Raw genomic sequence first — 25973 nt, forward strand, 5'->3', positions numbered from 1 at the left:
TGGAACAATGAGATTTACTCTGCTCTTCAATTGTCGTGCTTTCTTCAGAAATTGGGAGATGAGGGGAAGAGGAGGAGGATAAGCATAAAGTAGACCCCGAGGGACAAGTGTGGACTAGAGCGTCTCTTGGTGACTGTCGGGAAAGATTTACTGCACTTGTAGTTGGTTGGGGAGGCAAATAGATTGCAGCATGGCTGGCCCCAGCAGTTGAAGATTCTTGCCGCTATCGTAGGATTGATGGACCACACGTGAGGTTGCAGAATGCAACTGCTCAATTTGTCTGCTATCACGTTGAAGCTGATGGGAATGTGCGTTGCAATTAGAAAGCGGTTGGAAGTTATCGCCCACTGCCATATTCTCAAGGCCTCTCGGCATAACAGGAAAGATCTGGTGCCCACTTGGTTGTTGATGTACCAGACCATTGACATGCTGTCTGATTGGATCGCAATAGTCCCTGATGGAAGGATGGAATGAAATGCTTGCAACGCTAGTAGCACCGCCCTCAGTTCCAGGACACTGATATACAAAAGGACCTCTGTGTCTGACCAGGTGCCTTGGAACAAGTTTCCCTGACATAGCCCCCCCACCACATCAGGGAGGCGTCCGTGGTCACCGTGGCTATCAGTTGATGGGGTTTGAAGGGGCGAGACCATTGTTGGGGATTTTGAGAAGTCCACCAGAGTAAATCTTGCTTGCATCTCTGATTTACACTTATCTGAAAAGACAAAGGATGTTGTAGAGAGTAACACTGAGTGAGAAGTAGCCACTGAAGGAGCCTCGTGTGGAATCTGGTTAGAGGAATAATGGTGATCGAGGCTGCCATTTACCTCAAGAGCTGGAGTATAGATCGAGCGGGAGACTTGTGGTGACACAGCATCGGTTGAACCCGTTGCCTTATTTTTTGAAGGCTGTGGTTCAGAAGGGATGCTGTGCAATTTCTCCTGTCCAACACTATCCGTATAAATTCAAAAGACTGAGCTGCGTCGTGTTGGGTTTCTCCCAGTTTATAGTGATTCCCAGGCTTTGAGCTGTTAGGAGAGTGCAGTGCAGGGCTTCTTCCAGTAGATGCTTGCTGGGAGATGATGAGCCATTCATCTAGATATGGAAATGCCTGGAATCCTTGAAGTCGCAAGTGAGCAATAACCACTGCCATGTATTTGGTGAACACTCTGGGGGCTGTAGAGAGACCGAAAGAGCTCGAAATTGGTAGCGACTGGCTCCTATGCGGAATCTTCTTAAGCATTTGTCCATTTTTATGTGGTAATATACGTCTTGAAGATCTACAGAGCACATCCAAACGTCTTCTTCCAGAAGAGGTCGGATAGACTGAATTGTGACCATCCGGAATTTCTCTGTTGTTACAAACATGTTCAGTGTGCTGACAATCCAGAATTGGTCACCAGTCCCCTGTCTTTTTTGGCACTAAAAAGAACCTTGAGGAAAAAAACGGATCCTATCTGGTCTGGGGGGGGACCGTCTGGATGACTCTTTTTGTAGCAGCTTTTGGATTTCATGTGCTGCTGCTTCCCTTTGACTGGGTGGAACATCAGGTAATACTCTGGATGAGATTGGACAAAGATGGAAGGGGATGCGATAGCCTCTGGATATTATCCGTTGTACCCAAGAGTCAGTGGTTATATTTTGCCAGGCAGTAGGGTACAAGGAAAATCCCCTGACCGCTTCCAGAGGTGAGCAGTCTGGCAATGCTTCAGAAGGAATCTCTGGCACCCCGATTTCACAGACATCCTCTGCCCCTAAAGGGGTGTCTTCCACTGGAGTTTCCACCACTGCCTGTAGGGGAGTCCCAGAAAGAGCCCTGTGATTTCCTGTGCCACATCTTCCCGCTCTTCTGACTTCTGGAGTAGAATCACTGAGGAGTGGAGTGTCTGACACAAACGGCAGACAGGGTCTTGCCATCTTGTTCACACGTTGCCAGTGTATCTTTCACTTTAAGGCCAAGCAAAGAAGAGGCCTTGATGAGGGCGTTCATGAAGGAAGCCTTGAAGGAGTCCGCGAAGTCGCAAAGGCGCATCCACGCATGTCATCTGCTGACTATACACGTGCCTGCTGCTCTAGCCACCCCTTCCATTGTGTGAGAAATAAGACACATGAAGAGCTGGAAATGGACTCTAGAGTGGCTGAGAAGCCACGATGTCACGGACCTAGTCAGAAACAGCGCCTGCCAAGGTTTCAGAGAACTGGTTGAGAAGATCCCTCTGAAGCCTAGTAAAGTGTGCCAAATAGTTCAAAGACCTTAAGGCAAAGGTCGATGAAGCAAACATATGCTTCCCTAGTCTATCACCCAGGACTCCTTATTGGGCAGATGGACAGTTTGGCTCTCTTCTACCAAATCCTTCTTAGTTGCAGCCGCCGCCACCATAGCATCTACTGGAAGACCTCGTGACCAATGTGGGTGCTCAGCTGGGGGCAATAATATTTTATCTGGTCTCCTTGGTATCGCTTCCAAGGTGTCAGAAGCCTTCCATGCGCACTGGAAGATGAGATGGACGAGCCCATCGGCCAGTGGGGTGACCCAGGAGGTAGGGGCTGGGAACGAAAAGCCTGCAGGAATAAGGATTCCTCAGAGGAAGGATTAGAGGACTTCCATTCACCCCTCTAAGGATCTTGAAGATGTCACCAAAGGACACCTCATCAGAGGGTGACCATGGAGACCCTTCCCCATCATCAAAATCCATATCTTCAGTCAACGACTCTTCTGTGGAGTCCATGTGCTTCCTCTTGCACAATGCTTTGCGGGGTACATCCTCAGTGGAAGGCTCTGGGGAACACTGCAAAGAGGGGGGGTCTCCTAAGGAGGAGAAACTTGAAGCCCTTGTGCCCGGTGGTTGCGGCTTGTGTTCGTTGTGGCACAGAGGGGGGAGAGGACTCCGACATGTGGGGTTTGCCAGCAGAGGCAAGTACCCTCTCCATGGCCTGGAAGGCTGGGCCGCCCAAGGAGGGATAGGAGCCTAGAACTAAGCATGACAACCTTAGAACTGGGGTTACACCCTGCCCCGACGAGCCCACCCCCAGACCAGGAGTCTCAAGAGGACTGTGAACCGTGAGAGAGAGAGAGGGTGCTATAGAAATAAATTGGCGTGGAACCAGGAAGGCCCTCCCCCACGGCACAGCCACTGGCCTGAGAAGAGCCCGATACCCGGTGCACCAAAGGCCACAAGGAAGACTCCGGTTACAAAGTGAGATCAACTATTGAAGTCGAAGGAAGGGAAGCTGCTGTAGGAGTAATAGGCTCCAAAACTTGAGAGTCGAAGGAGGAGTGTATGTTGGAGTTTGAGGAGATATACCTTTACCTGAAGGAGGGAATGTGGACTTCGGGTGACAGAGACCTCTGGCCATAAGCAACTGGTCAACAAGCCGCAACACAACTTGCTCAGAGAGGCTCTTGGTTGACCTCATAGAGAAAGCTGATGGCGATTCTGGCCTTTCTAGAAAAGGTCTATATTGACTACCAGCAAATGGATCCAAGGAAGGAGAATATTTGGTCCTTGCTAATTCAAGAGGGGCAGAGCCCAGAACCTAGGACGTCTGCACTGAAGAAAATGGTGTGGAAGTATTCTGCGCCGAAGATGTCAGTGCCATAATAGTTGAAGGTGTCTTCACCATAAAGGCAAAAGTCTGCCCCAGTGGGTACGGTGCCGTCAAGGAAAGTGTCTGCACTGGTAATAAGGACAGTGCCGAGAAGGACTGCACCAAAGAACATGTCGGTGCCGAAAATGTCTGTGCCATGGAATACAGAAAAGTCGTACTCTGAGCTGAAGGGGATTGTACCAACAGTGCTGAAGGGGACTGTACCTTTATGGACAGTGCTAGTAAGGGCTGTGATGGAACTGTCGGAGCCATAGTTGTCTGCACCGGGAACTCAGCTGCCGGTGTCGATAATGAAGACGTGGCTGGAGCCAGAATCATTTGGAGTGATGCCAAGCCTGGAGCCAACAGGGTCAGAGGTGGCCGCGCCGAAATAGTAATCAATTTCACCTTCTTATAAGTCGACTCCCTACAATCTCCAGAGGGAGAAGAAGGGAGCGACCTCGATGATGAAGAGGAAGAATGCCTCTTATGGGGGTTTAACAGGAGGGAGTGAGCGCTCCGACCCAGAAATAGCCTCAGAGAAAGGAGATTTGAGAAGACTTTACAATATTAAATTTATTCTTCCTCTCGTTAAGAGTCCTGGTTGAAAAATTTTTACAAATCCCACGCGGGGGATCCACAGTAAGGTGGGAGACATTCAGACAGTAGACACAAGTCATAGTCATCGGAAAGCAGTAACTTATGGCCACAATCCTTACACTGCTTGAAACCAACGCTACTTTTCTTATCCAACCTAATGATGTCTATCCAAAAGGCTAAGAAGAGAAAAGGGAGGATTACCAACAATGGTAATGAAGAATTACCTCAAAGGTAAGAAAAAGGGTAATAAAGGGAAAAGACTAAAGGGAGAGAAGTCTAAAGTATATGATAGGGTAAGAAAAAAATTAGTAGAAACTGTTTGAACATACTTGAACACTGTATAAAACTTTCAAAAAAAATTAGACACTTAGCTGAGAGACTGGCTTGACACGGCTATACAGCAACGCGGCAAACAAGATCTGAGGTAACAAGGAGCAGAGCATTCTGGGTAGGACCTTGGTTCGAGAGTTTTTGGCTGATACGAGCTTGATATTTGTCTGACTCGTTCCGAGCATGGAACCGATAACCCATCAGTAAGGAATGAATGAATATTAACAACATCAGATCTATAGTTATAAATGTTTAGTTATTGTTTTTAGCTGAAGTTAATGCTACTTACTGTACAAAAAGTTTTTAATCAAAAAGGGGTTAATTAAAAAAAAACTGCCTATGTATCAGCAACACTACAAACTTGTATTAGCGGCTTATAGGGTCAGCACAAACTTTTATGAAAATATTTGCCTGGCCACTATCTCAAAAAATACTTCTTTAATTTAAAAAAATTATATTTTCTTTACATATATCATTGAAGAGAATATTTTCTCCAGAATTCTGGAAGATCATTCATTTGATGGGTCACCATGGTTTTAGTACAATGCTGGCAGAGAACAAAAGATAAAAACAGATTAAATGACTTAACAGGATGATCCTTGAGGGATACTATGGTTTGGTTCATTATTCCCTCATTTAGAATCTTCTGCAAGCTTTACTCTTCGTGAATGACATCTGCAAAGACAGATACCATGACATCGCAAGCTGAATACACGAGTGGGGTCATACTCACCCTCTACTATCTTTATACTTCTAGGGAACAGCAAGAGAGTCCTGAAACATGAAGGAGGGCCCTTTCAAACAGCTACTGGTAATAAGCATACATGTTCCTACTTGAAAACAGGAAAAACTTCCAAAGGAGTCCTACAATTGTGATGCATTGCAAGCAATGAGCGAGTAGAGTGGAAATCAGCCTAAACTATTATATCAGGGCAGAAATTAACTCAAAATGAGGACCCCCACAAAACAACCTTATTAGAAAAAGCTCTAGTTGAATGATCTCACTGCACTGAGAAATGGGAGGCCATGCAGAATGCAGACTTGCACTGAACTGTTAAACTGAACTGCTAAACTCCAAACAAAGTCATCCATGTTGAAGGCTCAGCCCTCCCCCTCAGGCATCACTGGCTGAATATACAAGAAATGCAACATCTCACCATTCTGTGAGGAGTTTCCTTCCATCATCTGGTGCAGGATTCAGAGGAGTTTCAAAAATAAAAATAATTCAAGAGAAAAGGGTACATGACTGTAGGAGCTTTTACCAGTGAGCTTGGATTTTGATCTCTGTTCTATGCAAGTGTGGGGGATGGCAGTATTTATGAGACAGATGCATGATGTATGTCATAGCATGGCATACATTTCTGCATGTGTGTATCGGTCTTTCTGCGAGTGAGAACTTTCAAGAAAAAAATACAGAATGTTAACTAGTAGACGATGAACCCACCCACAAAACCCACCAAGGAGAGTACTCTTGTTAGATTTAGGGCTGTTGATGCTACCCTAAAATATAGGCATAATAAAATGTTTGTCTTGCTAGCTATATTTTAAAAATACCTGCAGGGTATACAAAAATTGTTCATTAGTCTTCTGCATGATAGTTAAACAGGGTGCTGCAAAGGCCTGCATTCTGCTGGCTAAAAGAAAATGACATGCAAATAACTCTACTCTGCTTCCAATAAAGATGGCAAAAGAGTAAAGAAAATAGCCTTCCTCGTGGTCATACTTATATCAACGATACTGCAGTTTCATAGAGTGGACAAAGTAAAGAAATGTTCACTAGACAGGTACCCCTAACCAGTGGAATATTTTAAGAAAGTCGGTCATCTGCTGGGCGAGAATGCTTCAAAGAAGACACTCCATTAGTACTGCCACTTTAAATGATTATGTTTAATACTGTACTTTATGTAAATAATGCTGAAACCTACATATTATAGGTTCATAGGTTCATACCAGGCTATCTGCCCTAGGGCATTTATAAGCCTAGCCAGAGTGTGTTTGGCTTTCGCCACCCATTTTAAATTAATTTTGCCATGCACTTTTTCGAGGTTAGTATACTGTGCCTCTGTCTAACAGTGACACAGAAGTGATACCCTAAACCTACGATCTCCCATCCACTCATCAAGATTCCTCTTGAAGAGAGTCAATGAGGGACTCTGCCTAACCTGGACTGGGATTTTATTCCAGAGTGAAGGGTGCCTCTGGGTTATGAATCTGTCCCTCCAGCATGTCCTATTTATTTCAGTGCTGAGGTTCAAGTCTCTCGAGCGCGTAGCTCGATGGGATTTGGATTTTCTGAGGTGCAGCATGTCCATTAATTCCGGGTTGGACATGGCTTTATACATCAGGCACAGATCGCCTCTGAGCAGGCGGTATGCCACTGAGTAGAGCTGGAGTTTCTTTAACCAGGCAGCATATGGCATCTGTTTGTGCCCTTTGATCCTCTTGGCGAGGTACTTTTGGGGGGTTTTCCAGTTGCTGCAGGTGTCTGGTAAGGTACATCCCAAAAGGGGCATTGTACTCAATTATGGGCCTGATGAGGGATGAGTAAAGAGGCACGATGACCTACCCTGATCTAGATGTGAATCCCTTCATGATTAGGTGGGCTATATAAAATGTTTTTCTAACCACTTTGGCCACGTGGTTGTCAAATGAGAGATTGCTATCAACTTGGGTCCTCAGGTCCCTAATTACTTCTTCTGTACTTAATGGATTACCACCTATGTGGTAATTTGTGGGCACTTTGTTTTTGCCAAAGGGGATGACTATACACTTTTGGCAGTTTAGCTTGAGGCCATGGCTCTGGCACCAGTTGTCTGTTTCTATGAGGCCCTTTTGGAGGATGCTTGAGTCGGCTGGAAAGTCGATTATGGTGCCCAGTTTGCAGTCATCTGCGAACTTGGTCAGCCACAGTCCTTCCGTGTTGGCCTGTACCTCAGAGAAATATATACCGAACAAGAGAGGTCCCAGGACTGAGCCTTGTTGGACGCCACTTGTAACTGGTTTGGAGTCTGACATGGCTCCAGCAATTCTAACCATGTGGGTTCTGTCCTTGAGCCAGTTTGCAACCCATCTAGTGACATAGGGGTTTATATTTAAGCTGGTGAGCTTATCTATAATGCCCGAGTGGGGTATTGTATCGAAGGCTTTTGCGAGGTCCAGGTAGGCTGTGTGGACCACCTTCCCCTTGTCAATGGCCTTGGTGACAGTTTCAAAGAAATCGACCAGGTTTAAGAGGCAGGATCTGCCCTTAACAAAGCCAAACTGGGTAGGATCCAGTGTCTGTAGGTCCCCAATATTTTTATGAGGTCCATGATGATCCTTTCCATAGCTTTGCAGAACAAGCTAGTCAGGCTTATGGGGCAATAAGTTTCCAGGATCTGTTGAGGCACCACCTTTGTGGAGAGGGACCACTGTTGCTGTACACCACTCTTTGGGTACATATCCTGTAGTAAGGCTGAGATTGAACAGTAGTTTTATGTTTGGGTTTAGCTCTTCTTGGAGTTCATGTAAGACGCAGCCCAGGACACCGTCTGGTCCCATTGATGCTGTGTTTTTTGCTTTGGAGAGGGCGTCTCTTATCTGAGCATCTGAGATGTCAGGGGGGGAAGCACTCTGCTGGGATAGATATATTTGCCCTTTTGGTGGGGAGGGGGGTGTGTGTGCTGAACCGGTCAGCTAGGATGTTGGCAATGTCTGTGGGTTCGGTGTATTTTTTGTCATTTTGGACTAATTCTGAGCATATCTGGGAATTCCCACCCAGGTTCCTAACATAACTAAAGAAAGCCTTGTGATTATCCTTAGTGTCCTGTGCAATTTTTCTCTCGAAGCTGGCCTTAGACGATTTTATGAGTGCCCGTAGTTTTTTGCTAATACTGATCAGAGATGCCCTCCCTTTTTGGGATTTTGCTCTATCATGTAGTAGCTTCCTCCTTCTATTGTATAGTTTGTTTATGGCTGGGGTCCACCAGACAGGATGCCTGCCTTTGGAGGATTGGGTCTTGGTTTTATTTGGGATTGCATGATCCATGCATTCCTGAAGGTGTTCATAGAATGCGTTTATAAAGGATTCTGCAGTCTGGGCTGCATTTTCCACAGGCCCGGGAGCTTTGAAGGATTCCACCTCGGTTTTGAGGAGTGTGAAATTTGCTTTAGAGAAGTTTTTCACTGTGGTTTTCTGGGCAGGGGGTGGAGACGGGATGTGAATATCCAGTGAGATTAGTTTATGGTCTGATCTTACCAGTGAGGGATACACTTCTGGTCTGGAGCATAGAGTCCCCATGTTGGTGATGATCAGGTCCAGTATGTTTTCCCCTCTTGTGGGAGTGGTAACAAGATGTTCCATAGCATTTGAGTTTATAAATTCTAGGAACCTTTGGGCTAGGGTGTTGGAGCTAGAGTAATGCTGCCAGTCTATGTTTGGGTAGTTGAAGTCGCCCAATATAATGGTGTTTGGAGAGACCTTCATATTTTCCAGTGTTCTCAGGAAGGCTGAGTGGGGTACCTGGGTTTGGGAGGGTGGTCTGTAGCAGGCTATAAACGGGAAGGCAGTTTTACCCACTGTTAGTTGCACATGGATAGTCTCTGATGCTTCGTGCTGTGCCACCAACCTGGAGGTGTGGGTATCTTTGACGAATATTGTGGCTCGGTCCAAGTTTTGGGGCCGAAAAGCATGGTATGAGGTATAACCTGGTAGTGCTGGGGTGCTCTCGGGAGCCTTGAACCAGGTTTCTGTTACTGCACAGATATCGCTGTTCTCCATGCTAAGGAGAGTTTTGAGTGCGTGCATCTTGAGGTTTAGACTTCTGGCGTTGAGTAGCATTACTCCTTGTGACATCTATGGAGGTGGGTTTGTCTTTTGAGCCTTGCCTAAAAAAGGCACTATGGGGGTAGCAAGAGCCTTTGCCAATATCCGAAAGCCCAGGGGTGATAGGTGCAAGCTGTCCCTAGCGAAGCATCGTGGCTTGTCGAGCATGTCATCCCAGGCTGACAGGCATTGGATCCCCTTTGAATGACACCAGTACTTAAGCCAATTGTTGAAATTGATCAACTTGTCTTCGTATTGTGGCATCATTCTTGGGGAGGGTAAGATGCTACTCAAGGTCTGGGTCATACCGGCCTGGGCTACATGCTCAGAGAGCTCCTCTATGTCTCTTTTCATGTAGTCCAGGGGGGTAAGGCTCAGGTCATTCACACCAGCATGGACAATGAGTCATATTTGTACTTGCCTTGGAGTGACCTGAGTGCTTGTGTTATGTGGCGGATCCTAGCGCCCGACAGGCAGCTCACCGTGACCTTCTCCTTGTTCAGCCTGGTGAGTGGGATGTCAGTGCACCTGACGATAGAGTCACCTATTACAAGTGTATCAGGTGTGTTGTTTAGCCTTAAGGGCTGTGACTGTTCGGCACACTGGCTTGGTGAGCTATGTGTTGCACGTGTTTTGTTTTGGGGTAGTGGTTGCTTGGGTGTCTGCTTTGGAGGTCTCTAATTATTTAAAGAGTTAGCAAACTGCTCAAAGCTTGATACATATCTTCTTTATAACTTGCATTTGTTAGATTCTCTTGTAACAAAAATCATTCCAACACTGCACTTTTTTTTTCTCAGATGTACTGCATTGCCATCCTCTTTACATATATGTAAAGTTACAAAGCAGGGCTTTCATTATTTAATATCTAGACTGAAATGACAAACACTATCTCAATATAATTACTACTTTAATGAGCATATTTTGTAGACAGACATACACTAACTGGTGAACACAAACACACAACTCCAATTATACAAAATACCCTATCAGAATAACAACTTTAGTAAAAATACTAAAAAATAATAAAGTACAAATTACAGTAGCCTACACACACAGGAAAAGAGGCCCTGAAAAAGGCCTATGCCCAAGGAAGAAAAGTTAGTTCAAAAAACAAGAAACTAGGGAATTAAGTCAAATAAAGTTCAATGAAAATAACTAAAATAAGAATAATTAAAGGTAAAAAGGGAAATTTATGAAAGAAGAAAAAACTTTGCAGGAACCGGAACCTAGACCAAATCAAAGTCGGCTAAACGAGATCTGAGGTAGGATCTGAGGGACATGGGATAGCATTGTGGAGCTACAGGAGCCTCGAGTTTGAGTTTGACTCTGAGTTCGAGTGAAGGAGATGTTTCTAGAACCCATCCAGCAAGAATGAAGGCGAGATAGACAACTTAACATCAAATGTTATTAAAGCACAAAGCTGTGTATAAAACAAAAATATCTAAAACAGTTCATCAGCTTAACGAAATTAACCAGGAAACATTGATGGTAACAATGCAATAATCACTGCCAGCTCTGTTGACACAGATGGATAATGCCCTAACTATGAGCCAGGAAACCTTAGCTTGATTAGTGGCTCGGGCATCTGCTGGGCATGATGGGAAAAGGAAGAGGAAGTGTGACACTGCTCAGCCAGCTTGCCTCTCTTTAGGGTAATCCACGCTGGGTGCACTTAATTCCACTGACACTCTCTCTGCTAAAAGTTGCAATCCACACTGTAGTGATGACTATCAGGGGGTCAGAGTTATCTTTGTGGGGTACACCTCTTTCAAAGTAAAGCGAGACTCCTTTGCTGATGCCCATTGCATGCCAATCCCTCGGGTGACTCAGTGGGCAAATGTAGAAGGGTTACGAACTAAAAGTAGAAAGTCCCAAAACTCACAAATGACAACATTGCTCTTTACTGCATTACTCTTCAACAGGAATGAATGGTTCAGTGTTCTTGACTCTCTTGAACAAACAGGCCTATGAATCAAGCAGATAGGAGGGGGAAAAAGGCCAAAATTGTAATAATTTGTAAACAACTGTCCCTGAAGGTTTGAAGGCTACAAACCATGTCAGTCCTTATTAGCCGATTTTCAGAAATGCCCATTTTTTAAGTCATGTTCCTGCCAAACTTACATCATGGTGCCCTGTGAAGGTTTTTGCAGATTTATGAAATTCAGACACCCATCATGTCATGATAATAAAGGCAACTTTACTTCCAAAAATAAGTCTTCTTTCATTGACTACAGAAGCAGTGAGCTAAACAGACTTGTTAAACAAGTAATATTTAAGAAATATTAGAGTAGGCTGCAGAAAGTACAGCTTACCATCAGTGTCTGATGTGGCGTATGATTCTAAGCCTAACTAATGTCCATGGACATTCTGCATCACCATTCCAGGTAGCTACTGCAGTGTCTAGAAGTTAATGGTAAAGGTTTCAATTCTTACCAGATTCTGTGTAAACTTATAAAGCAGGGGCTTTCATTCTTTAAGATCCAGTTAGACAATTCCAGAAAAAATAATGTATACGTAAACATGAGGAATTAAATGGACATTACTGCCTTACTCAGCAGAATACCAAGTCAGTCGACGATATCCAACTGAAACAAACTTGAGTCAACCAAGTCTGAAATAAAGCCTGAATGCAGTTCTCTACAGAAATGTTTTCGTAGGAAGGAAAGTCCCTTGTTTCACCCTTATAGGGGTGGCTGTACCCCTACACTCTCATCCATAGACACCATATTAATATAAACTACCAGGTTGCATGATTTCAGAGTAAGAGGGAAATAATTGCCTTTACAGTTAAAAACAATTTTTATAAAAAGTGCATTAATACTTCTGATGATGGCCTTATTCAGTTTGATCTGTACAGCACTAAAATTGCTGAGTAGTTGTATTCAGTACCAGATGATCCAGCCACCCTTGTATCAGAATACGAACAATACTTTAAATGCAAGTTCTTGTATAAAGTTGTTACAGTAGCTTTGAACCACATGCACATGGTGACTTGCACTTTTGGCATGGCACAGGCACATGGCGACTTGTACTTTTTGCATGGCACAGGCACATGGCGACTTGTACTTCTGGCATGGCACAGGCACATGGGAACTTGCACTCTTGGCAAGGCACATGGGAATTTGTAATTTTGGCATGGCACAGACGCATGGGAACTTGTACTTTTGACATGGCACAGGCACATGGGAACTTGTACTTTTGGAACAGCAGCAGCTTTTCTACCTTTTTACTCAACTGTCCTGCTAATGTTCTAATGGACAAAGACCACTCTCATGCTCAAGCTTAAATCCTCACCTAGAATGATAAAACTCAGTTTAATCTTTATCCAGGGATGATAAAACTCAGTTTAAAAGCTTTGTTATGAGCAAAAAAAAAAAAAAAAAAAAAAACACATTAGGCAGCCCTTAAACGGTTACCTTGACAAGCCTACTGAAACCTGGGCCAGTTTTCCAATAGTTCTCTCTCAGAATGTTGGCTAAAGATGATGATGTTCTGTGTGTACAGCCATGCAATACCAGTATTATAGACACTGACCTCAAAATTCAGCATGCTGGCAAGCCAATACCCTTATTTACGATAATAGATTTCTTTTAATGGATTGAGAGTTTTCAGAGTTACGTAGCCTCCCATACCCTCTAGGGAAGGATACTGCTAACTTCAAAGTGCATGGAATATTGCAGTCTCTGTCTGATCCATGCCCACCTGCAGTTGCTAGCTACACTCAAGTCTTGTCGATTACTGCTCATATTCCACAGCCAAAATTACGGGGAGAACACATGGTGCGTTCCCATTCAGAAACAAAACTTAAAGGTCCATGTTGAACAGTTTGTTTGTAGATACTTTCCAGAGTAACAAAGAGCAAGTGTTTACTGTCTTCATAGCCACAATTCCTCCTTTGCAAGGACAACATAAATCATGTGTTATATGTACATCGCTTTACAAACCGGCACTGTGTGTGTTGGGGGAAGGCTCACACACGAGCACACATTTGCTTGGGTTGTTCGGTGCACAGGTACTTCTGCCTAACAGCAGCTAATGGTAAATCATTCAAGAGAAAAGCCCACTTATTTATTTGGCACTTAGAAAAGATATTACCACCTGCAACAACCAACACACTGCATTTACTTTAATGGTCCAGTCATACTGCTACTTATGTGTATTTGTTTTTTCAAATCAGCAATGAAATTCAGTTAAAGCTCCTTGCTTACTACTCTGTACACTTCAAAACCATGCAAAGACAGCAGCTCTCTAGCACTAGGTTCTGCTTCTGCTTGCCCTCAAGCTGACTTCTCTTCTATCATATATTTGCCTTACTAGCATGTTGATTGCAAACACATTTATAATACCATATGCAAAATGTTTTGGCATCAGAGGACAGTCTTGATTGCTGCAATTTTGTCTCTTCTGCATTGTGCAAATCGCTTTTCTGATTGTATATACTGTGCTCTTTTATGTTAAATGTTTCTAATTAACCCAGCTGTTCAGCTATGTAAAACCTGATTACCTCTGTATTCTCATCTAATCAAACCTAAAAAACTGTTTTGTAAAATTTTTTCCTGGAGGTTTTCTCCCTGGGCCTTTGCTGAAAAGGGTCATTTTCCTTGCGGAGTAGGATTTTTCCCGGTAAACAAATGCAATAAATAAATAAATTAAACTAATAGCAGGGTAATTCAGCAAATGATTATCATCTATGTAGACTACATATAAAATGCGATACAAATGAGAAACAGCCTGTAAAAGAAAATAAAAAAAGTATATATACCTTCCTGTAGACAGCTCCCTCCTCAGCCTTAGGAATTCGTTGATTCACATAGAAGATACGAGAGATGTTGAGTTTGATACAATGCAGTTCATTACCGATAACAGACCACAACTTGTACAGACCAGGTTGACTGGTCTCGGCAATCTACAAGGATAAATATAATAGGGTATTTTGTTTAACAATAAGGATGTTATCCTATAATGAAAATGGTTTGCTTTCTAAACAGAAGTTCAAAATGGAATCTAGACATACTGCAGGAGCACAATAATATGTTAATTAAACATATAACAGCAAAGTACATACCTTTGTCTGGTCTGATGTCCAGTCCTAGGGCGGAGGGTCAACTATCATACAACGCAATACTCAAGCATGTACTGGACTAGAATAAAGCAGCAACAGACTCTTAACCCAGTGCCACACTAAATCAGGACAATTGTCATAACTGTGTGACAAAATAACAGCCAACATGCCATCTGGTGTACCACCGAGGGTCTACCAGTCATCCAGCACCACACAAAGAACCCTGTATTACTCAACAAAATGTGTTCATTTATTTATTAAAAATAAGGCTTGCAATACAGACACAAGCAGTTGAAGAAGGCAGCATCCTCTTCTGATTCACCTGCCTAACAGTATACTTGTTTCAGAAATCTACTTTAAAATAAAATCCTCCTGGACTAGTCCATCAGGATAAACGGTGCTTCTGCTGCTAACATCTGCAAACAGCCTACAATAAAATAAACATTTAAGCAGCATGTTATGGGCCTTTACTTTTGGGAAGGCAGACAAATTATTAGTTATGGACTTACCATAACTTGGTATCGGTGTTGTCCTCTTCTCATTCTGCTTCATTGATGGGTTACGGACCAAGTCCTCAGATCAGACTTGGACGTTTTCCACAGATGTCCGCTTTCAGGCTCGAGCTCCTCCCTTACCTATAATCCTCCACCCCTAGCCGAACCTCCACAAATCGAATTTGCTGCCCCTATAAACAGGATAGAGAAGAAAAAAGGAACCAAGAGCTCAACCTGGAACACAGGTTCCAACAACGGCTGTTCCAGATCCTCTAGAACCAAAGCATTTTGGAAGGGGATGGTTGGGCGGGAAGGTGAAGCAGAATGAGAAAAGGACAACCCAGACACCAAATTATCGCAAGTACATAATTAATAAATCTGATGATGTCCTTCTCATTCTGCTTCACTGATGGGTCAGAGTCCCCAGCTATATAATTTCTTGGGTGGCCTCATGGAAGGATAAGCCAGAGCACAGAGGAACCAAAGGATGTTCTGCTCTGGGACACCATATCTAACTTATAATGGGTCCCGAAGGTACGAGACTTGAACCAGGTGGCTGCAGCACAAATGTCACCAATAGGAATCCGAGATCAAAAATGAAAAGGCCGCTGATGTAGCAATGGATCTTGTTGAATGGGCTTTTAGAGGACCAGGAAACTTCAAAGCAATCTTCTAATAAATAAAGGAAATGCAACTAGTAAACCACTTCACTACTGTCACTTTCGATACTGCCTGACCTTTACGATTAGGTGAAAGAGACAACTGTTCTGCTTTACTGAACTGTTTTGTCCTGCGGAGGTAGAAATGTAGCGGTCTGTGAACATCTAAGGAATGTAGCAGGCATTCTCCTTTGTTGGAATAGTTAGGAAAGAACACTGGCAACTGAATGCATTGGTTTATATTAGCTCTAGTGATGACCTTTGGCATGAATGAAGGATTAGTATGGAGGGAACCCTATCTTTGGGAAAGATGATGTAGGAAGGTTTGGATGAAAGAGCTTGCAATTCAGAGACCCTTTTCGCTGAACTAATGGCAACAAGTATAGCGGACTTCCAAGATAAATATTTCAAGTCACAATCATTAGCTGGTTTGAAGGGGCTTTGGGTCAAGGCTTGTAGAAAAGTCAGATCCCATGGAGGAGTTGGGTCCTTGATTGGAGGGCCAAGAAGAAAAATACCTTTCATAAGACACATGGTAAGAGTTGCGGGAGCTAGGTCTGACTCTAAACCGGTTACAAGTGGCGTTCCCCAGGGTTCAGCCCTAGGACCCCTCCTGTTCGGCATATACTTCTCAGAGGTACAGGTGAGCACAGGAAGACTATGGCTGACCAAGTTCGCAGACAACTGCAAACTAGGGACTATAATTGACTCTCCAGCTGACACAGACATCCTCCAAAAAGGTCTCACTGAGACAGATACCTGGTGTCAAAACCATGGCCTCAAGTTAAATGCCAAAAAGTGCATAGTCATCCCCTTTGGAAAACCAAAGTACCCACAAACTACAGCATAGGTGATAGGCCCCTTAAATACAGAAGACGTAATAAGGGATTTAGGGACCCAAGTAGATAGTAACCTCTCCTTTGATAATCACATTGCCAAAGTGGTTTTAAAAATCTTTCTATGTGGCCCACCTAATCACAAAAGGGTTTGCATCCAGATCGAAAGAGGTCATTGGGCCCCTCTACGCATCACTCATCAGACCCATCATAGAGTACAATGCCTTACTTGGGATGTACCTTACAAGACACCTGCAACAACTGGAAAGACCATAGAAGTACCTCACCAAGAGGATCACTGGCCTCAAGCAGATGCCCTATGCAGCTCGACTGAAGAAACTCCAGCTGTACTTGTTGCATACTGCCTACTCAGAGGTGATGTCTGCCTGACATACAAGGCCAACCCAGAATTGATGGACATGCTTCATCTAAAGAAAACCATATCCCCTCGAGCCACACACTCCAGGGATCTAAACCTCATAACAACAATAAATAGGACGTGTTGGAGGGACAGATTCCTGTCCCAGAGACTTCCCATGCTCTGGAACAAGATTCTAATCTGCATTACGCAGAGCTCCTCGCTAACCCTCCAAGAGAAACCTTGATGAGTGGATGGGAAACAGAAAGTTTACCCCAGGGATCACTTCAATGGCTCTGCTGGACAGAGGCACAGGGAACTAATCTAAGGGGGCGGCAAAAGCCAACACATTCTGGCTATGCTTATAAATGCCATTGGCCAGATAGCCTAGTACCTACCTATGAACCTATAATGGCATTACATAACCTGCCTGAGACAACAGATCCTGAAGGTAATCCTGAAGGAAGTTAAACATGGCTGCAAACTGGAGCTTAATGGTCACAAAACTAGATCCTTGCTATATAAAGATTCCAGAAAGAGTAGAGGCTTTCTGAGGGGCCAAAATGATAGCTTTGACTGGAGGAGAGAACCTGGACCCTCTAGCAATCATGGGAACTAGAGAAACCATGCGGTTAACTTGAGTGTGGTGAGATCAGGGTGGAGTCCTAGTGTTGGGTGAGAAAGGAGGTCCAGTTTGGGTTCCAGTATCCATGGAGGATGTTTGAGGTGAGACCAGAGGAAGGGGGTTATCACACCTGATGAGGCCAAAAGGGGACAATGAGGATCACCATGCTCTTCAACTGTTTGGCTTTCTGGAGAAATGTTGGGATAAGAGGAGGGTAAGCATAAAGGAGACTGGGAGGCCAATCATGGACCAGAGCATCCTTCGGGGCACTCCCTGAAGGAGGGATCAGAGCAAAGTAATTACTGCATTTGTTGTTGTAAGGGGGTGCAAAGAGGCTGCAGCAGGGGAAGACTTCAACAGCTGGATATCTCGTTTGCTACTACTGACTGAGTGACCACTCATGGGGCATCAGTATAGATCTACTGAGCCTGTCCACTAACATGTCAAATTTTCCCAGCATGTGTTGCAAGCAGAAAGCAGTTTGAAAAGATCGCCCATTCCCAAACCCTCATGGCTTCTCTGCACAGAGGGTACGAATGGGTTTCCTCCTTGCTTGCTGATGTACCAGACTACTGACATGTTGTCAGTGTGTATAGCAATTGTCCTTAGAGGGAGAGCCTCCTGAAAGGCTTGCAATGATAAGAGGACAGCTTTCATCTTGAGGACGTTGATATGCAAACTGGTCTCTATTGGAGTCCATGTGGCTTGGACCATCTTCCCCTGGAAATGTCCCCCCAACTCACCCTAGATGGGAAGCGTCCGTGGTCACAGTGGCTGAAAGGAGGGGGGGTGAAAGGTCTGCCGATTGTCAGATCTGACTGAATTCACCATTGCAAATGGGACCCGAAAATGTTTGTCAGTCTGATAGGAACAGATAGGGACTGATGCAAAATTGACCATGGAACAGATAGTGTCCATTAAAGAATGCGCACAAAGTATCTGGTTAAAACCACCAAAAGTATAGCAGCTGCCATGGACCCCAGGGCTTGTAGAATCAACCTGGCAGGAGGAGACGCAAGTTTCAGAATGGCCTGAATTTAAAGCTTCAATGTGTTGAAGTGATGCTGTGGCAAAGAAGCTATTTGAGTAATGAACTCCAAAGTCTGAACCGGCTGTGGTTGTGACTTGTCCAAATTTATGGTAATGCCTTAGGAATTGGTACAACTGGTAAAGATAGTCTCTGGTCTGAGAAAGTTGACCCTGAGTGGGGGCAGTCAGGAACCAATTGTCTAAATACAGGAATACCTGAAACCCTTGCAGTCGGAGATGAGCTGCAGCCACTGCCATACATTTGGTAAACACCCAGGGGGCTGGGCTCTATAATGGTAGTGATTGGCTCCCAGGTGACTTCTGGAATGCCTGTCATAGTGATAGTACGCATTCTTGAAATCCGCAGAGCACATGCAATCTTCCTTCCTTAGCAACAGGAGGATGAACTGAACAGTTACCAACTGGAACTTGACTTTCTTCACATACACACTGAGGTTGCTTAGGTCCAAAATGGGCCACAAGTCCTATGTTTTCTTTGGCATAAAAAAGAAAAGGGAGTACATTCTGGATCCTCTCTGCTTGGTTGGGACTTCTTGGATTACTCTCTTTCGCAGTAGTTTGAGTACTGTGGTAACTGCCAACTCCCTCTGGCTGGTTGAGATCAGGGAGTTTCTTTTGAATCTTTGGTGAGGGTAGAGAAAAGGGAATGTAATAGCTTCTTGATATAATGCTTTACAACCAAGCATTTGTAGTTATTTGGGCCCAGGCACCTGAGTGCAGAGAAAAATCAGCCCCTGCCTCCAGAGTACATCAGTCGGGCAGCGCTGAAAGGGATCATTGGAAAAGGGTTCCCTGATGCACTAGTTTTGTGGGCCTCCTCTGCCTGTAGGGCAGCATCTCCCATTGTAGTCTCCTTCTCTGCCCCTGGAGAAGTACTCTCAGCTTTGGTCAGGGAAGGAATCTTGCAACTTGCAGAACCAAGTTTTCTTAGCCCCACCCCTTTGATTCCTTCAGTAGGTTCATTGAGGGGTGGAAAACTTAATCCCCTCAGCAGACAAGGTCTTACCCTCTTGATTGCTGTGGGTCAGGGTGTCTGTAACTGATGGTCCAAACAGCAAAGAACCATCAAAGGGGGCTTTGACAAAAGATGCCTTAAAGGGCCCCACGAAATCACACCACCTCATCCAAGCATGATGACATATTACAATTCTGGTGCAGGCTGCCCTTGAAGATCCTTCTGCTGAGCAGGAAACAAGCTTCATGGAAAAATTTACTATGGAAGTGACAGTGGTTAGCTTAGAAGAAATGTCATCTAACTCCTCCTTAGCCAAGCACCCCACCAAGGATTCAGAGTTCCTTAAACAAGTCTCTCTAAAGGTGAATAAAATGTGCCGGATAGTTGACTGCTCTCAGCAAAACTATCACTGAAGCAAAAGTGTGCTTCCCAAACATGTCCAGTGCTCTGGACTCCTTGTTTGATGGATGGACAGTTGAGCTCTGTTGGGTGAGCTCTTTCTTGGTAGTGGCTGCCACCACCATATAGTGATACCTGGGATGGCCTTACTCCGGAAAGTACAGTCCTCTGGGGAAGAAAGAATCCTGTCTGGCCATTTTGGTACTGGTTCTATGGTGTCCAGCTCTTCCAGGCCCAACAGGTGACAAAGTCTACAAGAGCATCCGCCAGGGGGGGGTCTATCCAAGATGCAGATAGTCCCACCCAGAAGGTCTCTAGGAACACTGATTCCTCCAAAGAGGAGTTTTTGGAAGACCAGACACCTTTCAACTTCAAGATCTCCAAGATGTCTGAGAAGGAGACATCATCCAGTGGTGATTTGAAAAACTCCTCTCCCTCATCGTAATCAGTATCCGCCGTGAGGGACTACTTTGGGGGGTCCAACTGCCTGCTTTTGCACTCCCTCTTCCATGGGATCTCCTCCATGGGATATTCAGGAGAGGAATCGGAAGAGGAAGGGGCAACATCAGGTGGAACAGACGAAGTCCTTCAAGGCAGGCTGACTCTGGACAGAAATGGTACATCCAAGGCCCCGATCCAGTGTAGGCACATGGGGAGAAGCAGCAGTCAAAGGGTCCTGGCCTTTTCTATAACCTGGAAGGCCGAAGGTCCTGGGGAGCCCCCAGTGAACTCCCTAGGAGTTGAAACTCAAGGAAAATAGAGGAGGCTCCCTGGAACCTCGACTCCCTGACAGAACCAGACCTGTACTGTCGAGGACTGAGACTCCAAGGTGGAGAGACGGACCTGAAAATCAGGGGCGGCTCGTGCTATAGGACTGCAGCCCTCCCACCTAAAAAACAAATAAAAATAGAACATAGAAACACAAAATCAGAAACACAAAATCAAAAACTGTAAATTACCGGAAGTGTACGCATGAGCACGAGCTCTCAGACTGCTTTCTCAGCAGTCTAGATAGGGGGAAAGCATCTCAGCCCCAAGATGCCTAGCAGTCTGTGAGGCGGTGACATCACAAAACGGAGGCACTCCGGACTGCAGCAGTGGCAGGCAGGACCAATCGCAGATTTGAACTGCAAGGAATACTTTGGGATGGACCAGTCACACAAGGAATACTGGCAAAGGGGCTGTTCGGATATCGGCGGCAAGGGAACAGGTATTTGGCTCGTCAGCAAAGTGGATAGGGGAGCAGTTATTTAGCTCATCGGTGGGGCTGTTCGGATATCAGCGACAAGGTAAGCAGGCAAAGTTGAGCTGTGTGTGTGTGTGTGTGTGTGTGTGTGTGTGTGTGTGTGTGTGTGTGTGTGTAAAACAGAAACCAGTTGCTATATACTGGTGGCTAGAGCAGACTAATGGTGGTGTGGTAGGGAATACCTCAGGCTTGAACCCTGTACCTTGTATGCAGGTGTTAAGGGCCTGAATTCCCTACCCACCACCATTTGTAAAAAATTTGCAGAGTTTTGCCTCATATTTGATCTGTTCTGTTCCTCATAATATCTGTAGTTTCTAAACGTTTAAAATGCTTGATATTTGATGGTGCAGTGGTGGCATTGTTGCCTCACAGCTGCAGGTTCTCAGGTTTGATTCTTGGATGGGGTGCCTTCTGTGTGGGGTCTGCATCTTCTCCCTGCGTTTCTGTGGGTTTGCTTTTGTGTTCTCCTATGTTACAAAGACATGTCTGCATTATTTCTTCCTGGGCTCTGCTGAAAATTGTTTTTTTTGCTCCAAGTCAGACTGTCCTGGTTAACAAATGTTAAATAAAATTGATAGGCATTTGAATTTCAGACTTCAGGTTTCTGAATGTTTAATTCCTTACATATTTGATGGTGCAGTGGTAGCATTGTTGCCTCACAGCTATAGGTTTTCTGGTTTGATTCTTGGCTGGGGTGCCTTCTGTGTGGAGTCTGCATCTCCTCCCTGTGTTTGTGTGGATTTGTTCTGGTGTCCTGCCATTTTACAAAGACATGTGTCTGCAGTATTTCTCCCTGGGCCTCTGCTGAAAATTGTTTTTGTTCAGTCAGAAGTAAAATTGACAGGCATTTGAATTTCAGACTTCATATTCTTCAGAAAATACATAGTAACACAACCTTTTATTCTAGCAATTTTCTAAGTTTATAAGATGAATATTTAAAATTTGTCCCTATTTTTGGGACTGTATTCCCCCATTATTGGCTTCGTCCAGGTTTTTTGTGCTAAGGTTGACAGCTATGGCAAGAACTGAATTCACTGAATATGTTTGAGGGCTGCATTTTCCCTCATTACTGGGTTTGTCCAGGTGTTTTGTACTAAGAGGGTGACAGCTATGGTGAGAACTGTATTCACTAAATGATAGCCATTTAAGTTTCAGTCTTCCTCTCTTTCACAAAGCAGCTGATTTGGCGTACTGGTACGTTGCTCTGACTGTTTTGCACAAGGACCTTGGCAGTAAAATGTATGGTGGTAACACAGCATTTTATTCTAGCAACTTTCCAAGATTATACAAGCAATGTTTAATGTGTCCCTGGTTTTTGGGCTTTTAACCCCCCCCCCCCCAATAAATTTTAGCTTTTTCCAGATTTCTTGTGCTGTGAAGTTGAGATGCAGTTAAGTATTGAGTAGATTTTACAAGGAGCTGAGAGCTGCAGGGAAAGAGAAGTTTAGTGCTGCTTATGCTGAGTCGGCTTGCATTGTTAATAGCACAACAGGTTGTGTACTTGCTTTTGATGCAGAAGGCTGTGGGTTCTACTCCCACAAGGGGTGGATGCTGCCGTACTGAGAATGTCCTCCTTGTTGATGACACTAACTATGAGTCTGTTATCAGTTTGCCATCCATTTCCTCTTGCAATATTACTAGCTCATCATTTTTTAATGAAATATAGGCAATTTATTCCTCAGGGGCAACAGGCACTTTATTTTTCGATGAAACTATGAAATATAAAGGTGTTTGCTAGCAGCAACCTCTTCATTAGTTACAGATTTTTTTAATGCGGAATTATTTAGATGACCTTTACTTCTTCAGAGACTGTGCATATTTACTGATAATGGACTGTAGAATTGTGCATATTTACAGATAATGGTGGACTGTAGAATTGTGCATATTTACTGATAATGGTGGATTGCAGAAGTTTGAGTAGACTTTATGATGGAAATGTTCTGAAATAGGCAGTTTTGTCATTACGGGCGCATGCATTTTGTTTCATTGCTTACTGGAAAAATGTTCAAAACAAATTTAAAATTCCCTCAAACAACTGTACTGTATTGTACAAGGAATATAATTTAGTACATTCAGGAAGGTGTATCAAAGAGCAGATGTACGTTTCATATGCAAGGGGCCTATGATTTGAAAACAGCCCAAAATTAATTTGTATCTGCCACTAGCAAAATGTACTTTCATTGAATGCGTGTTTCAATGCTGTTTCAATGAATGTGAGTTTCAAGGGCAGAGAAGCTTTAATGCTAAGTCTGTTTTCATTGTGAGACTGCATTGCTTTGTTTAGCAGATATCTTAGTGTTTGTGCTGTAAAATGCAAAATAAAACTTCAAATGAAGTCCAAATCATCACATAAGTAAAGTAGTATGCACATTAGTGTTTATGGGAAATGGAGTGAAATAGCCAAGTAATGGATCATTGGAATGGCTGCAGAGGCTCCATTCAACCATGATTTTGGGAAGGGGAAGGGTGGCAAACTCAGACAGGCCCATCTGAACTATACCTCCCAACTGTCCAGATTTTCAAAGAATGAATAGATTTTTGCTTTTTATTTTTGGTTTGTTCCTCATACAATTTGTGGTTTTGTTGGAAAATCATTTAGGAATTAAGTCACTAAATAATAATACACTGAGTTTCAGACTTCATAACCTTCAGAAAAATGCATGCTAAAGTAAGACCTGTTATTCTATCAACTGTCTCGGTTTATACAAGAGCAATTTTTAGTACTGTTTATATGTTCCCCCAATATATTTGACCTTGTCCAGATTTATTGCATTAACAGGTTGAGAGGTACATGCAAATAAATTGCTTTATAGAATTAGGCATAGCCAACCTCTGAACTGTCCCCGATTTTGGCTCAAAATGTTGCTCATCCCCTTAATAATCCCTCCACAAAATAGCAATTTTGGAAGAAAACATGGAGTGTTTACAATTAAGAAATAATTGTAATAATCAAGTTATAGATTACTTTTATTTCAGAAATGCATGTAGATTTTTTTATTTTGTCAGCTGCTCAAGTTAGCAGTACTAATATTAAAGTGTCCCTTCTTTGACAGGTTCCCAGCTGTATTGTGGGGCTATTTTATATTTTTGCATCACATTTATGGTCCATTTTTCATAAAATTGTTTTTTTTTTGGCAAATTAGTGACAAATCACTAAAGACTGAAGTTAGAAAATAATGACAGACATTTGAGTTTCAGATTTCATACCATTCAGAAAATTCATACTAATTGCAAGACCTATTATTCTATTATCTTTCTAAGTTTATAAGAGCAATATTTAAAAATTGTCCTTATTTTTGGGCCTTTGTTCCACTTCTATGTGTGGCTTTGTCCAGATTTCTTGCTCTGAGGTTGAGAGGTATGACAAATGAGTCAGGGCCATCACAGTCAGCCAGAGACATTTCAAATTGTGACATACTTGTTGCACCCCACTCTCCCATGTAGTGACTCTGGATGTGTCCAAGCAAGGCAGAGACTAGTTATGCAGTGTAAATGTGCATCCCCCCATCCAAGGTAAACACAAGTACTACAGTGGCTTTTCATCTGTCCTTGATTTTGCAGAATGGTCTGGTTTCTGTCATATTTTTGTACTGTTGATTTATGCTTATTACTCAGAAAGTGCTGCGGTGGTGGTGCTGCGGTAGCGTTGTCGCCTCATAGCAAGATGTTGTCCTGTTCGATTCTCAGCTAGAGCGTCTTCTGTGTGGAGACATGCGTGAATGGGGCGTGCCTTCGTTGAAGGTTGTGCGTCAGGGCTGGTAACCCGGTATGTAAAAATCCACTACCAATCATTAGCGGACCGGAGTTCTGCTGTGGCGACCCCTAACCGGGAAAAGCCGAAAGACACAAGCAAACTCAGAAAGCACCTGTTGCTCTGTGTTTAAGTAGCAATGCTTTAATGACCATAAGGTAAGCTTGTCTGAGATCATAAGATGCAAGTAAGCTTTAATAAGCATACTGTTAAAGAATTGCCAACATTGAAAGCCTTTCTGTTGTTGCCATGCAGAGAATACTTAACTAGATAATGTATAAGACAGGATTACATTATTTTAAAAAGCTCATTACACTTGTTGGAGACTTCCAGTCATCTCTACAGGCTTTACCCGTAAACTAAACAGAATGCCAATCATGTGTGGTCCATAACCTGTACAGTAATCCTTTAAGCAATGTATATTGAGCTCGTTTCTTGTTTGCTTTTCATTTTTTACTTTGATCATGTGTTCCCCATGAAACAAGTAGACAATTGTCAGGCAGCAGGTCTTTTTTGGATAAGAAACATTTTTACAAGTGGGGGTAGGGTTACCACCTGTCCCACTTTGAGAGGGACAGTCCCTCTTTGGTCAGTTGTGTCCTGCAAAAAAATTGTAAAATTGACAAATGTCCTGAGATTTTAGGACAAAATTATTGCCTATATTTTATGTAATAGTTTCATAAAACAGTTATTCTGCATCAGAAACACCTAAATGTTATAAGAAACAGAATAAGCAACTAAAATACTACAAGAATAAGCTTTTATTTAGGCAAAGAAGAAGTTCTGTCTTGTGTACTGGCCGTGGGTATGTTTCGGCCTGCAAAATCTGACGTTTGTACCACAAATGTCCCACTTTGGGCATTTGAAAAGGTGGCAACCCTAAGTGGGGGCATCACAGAGATTTCTAATTTCAGCATGTTACTTAGTACTTTAATAAAGCTGAATATAAATTATAATTAGAACTGCAGAGCAAGGAGAAATGGTTTGAGTTGAGTGCTGCTTGTTTTTCTTATACTTGATTTTGACTGGCATTCCAGTAATGTATTTAAAAAGTAATTTATTGTTTCATGCCTCACAACCTTTTGTTTCCATCTAGATATTAAGTAAGCTGTCATGCAGCCAATGCATTGAAATATTTTTATTCTTCTACACTTATTTTTGTTTTGACTGGACTCTCATAATGACGGTTTGGCACCCAGGGCAGCATATTTAATTA

At 43.5% G+C, this 25973-nt stretch overlaps 1 protein-coding gene across 1 annotated transcript in view; it reads right to left on the reverse strand.

Annotated features, from left to right (window-relative positions):
- The window catches only part of POLE (DNA polymerase epsilon, catalytic subunit), a 1031469-nt gene that overhangs the window by 468787 nt on the left and 536709 nt on the right, over positions 1-25973 (reverse strand). The window contains exon 31 of the mRNA XM_044069769.1: positions 14085-14228. Coding sequence (XP_043925704.1) covers positions 14085-14228 — 144 coding nt within the window. The remainder of the gene's footprint in view (positions 1-14084; positions 14229-25973) is intronic.

This window comes from Protopterus annectens, chromosome 4.part0 (genome assembly GCF_019279795.1).
Source record: "Protopterus annectens isolate FY-2018-M chromosome 4.part0, PAN1.0, whole genome shotgun sequence".
In the NCBI taxonomy this organism is placed as follows: Eukaryota; Metazoa; Chordata; order Ceratodontiformes; family Protopteridae; genus Protopterus; species Protopterus annectens.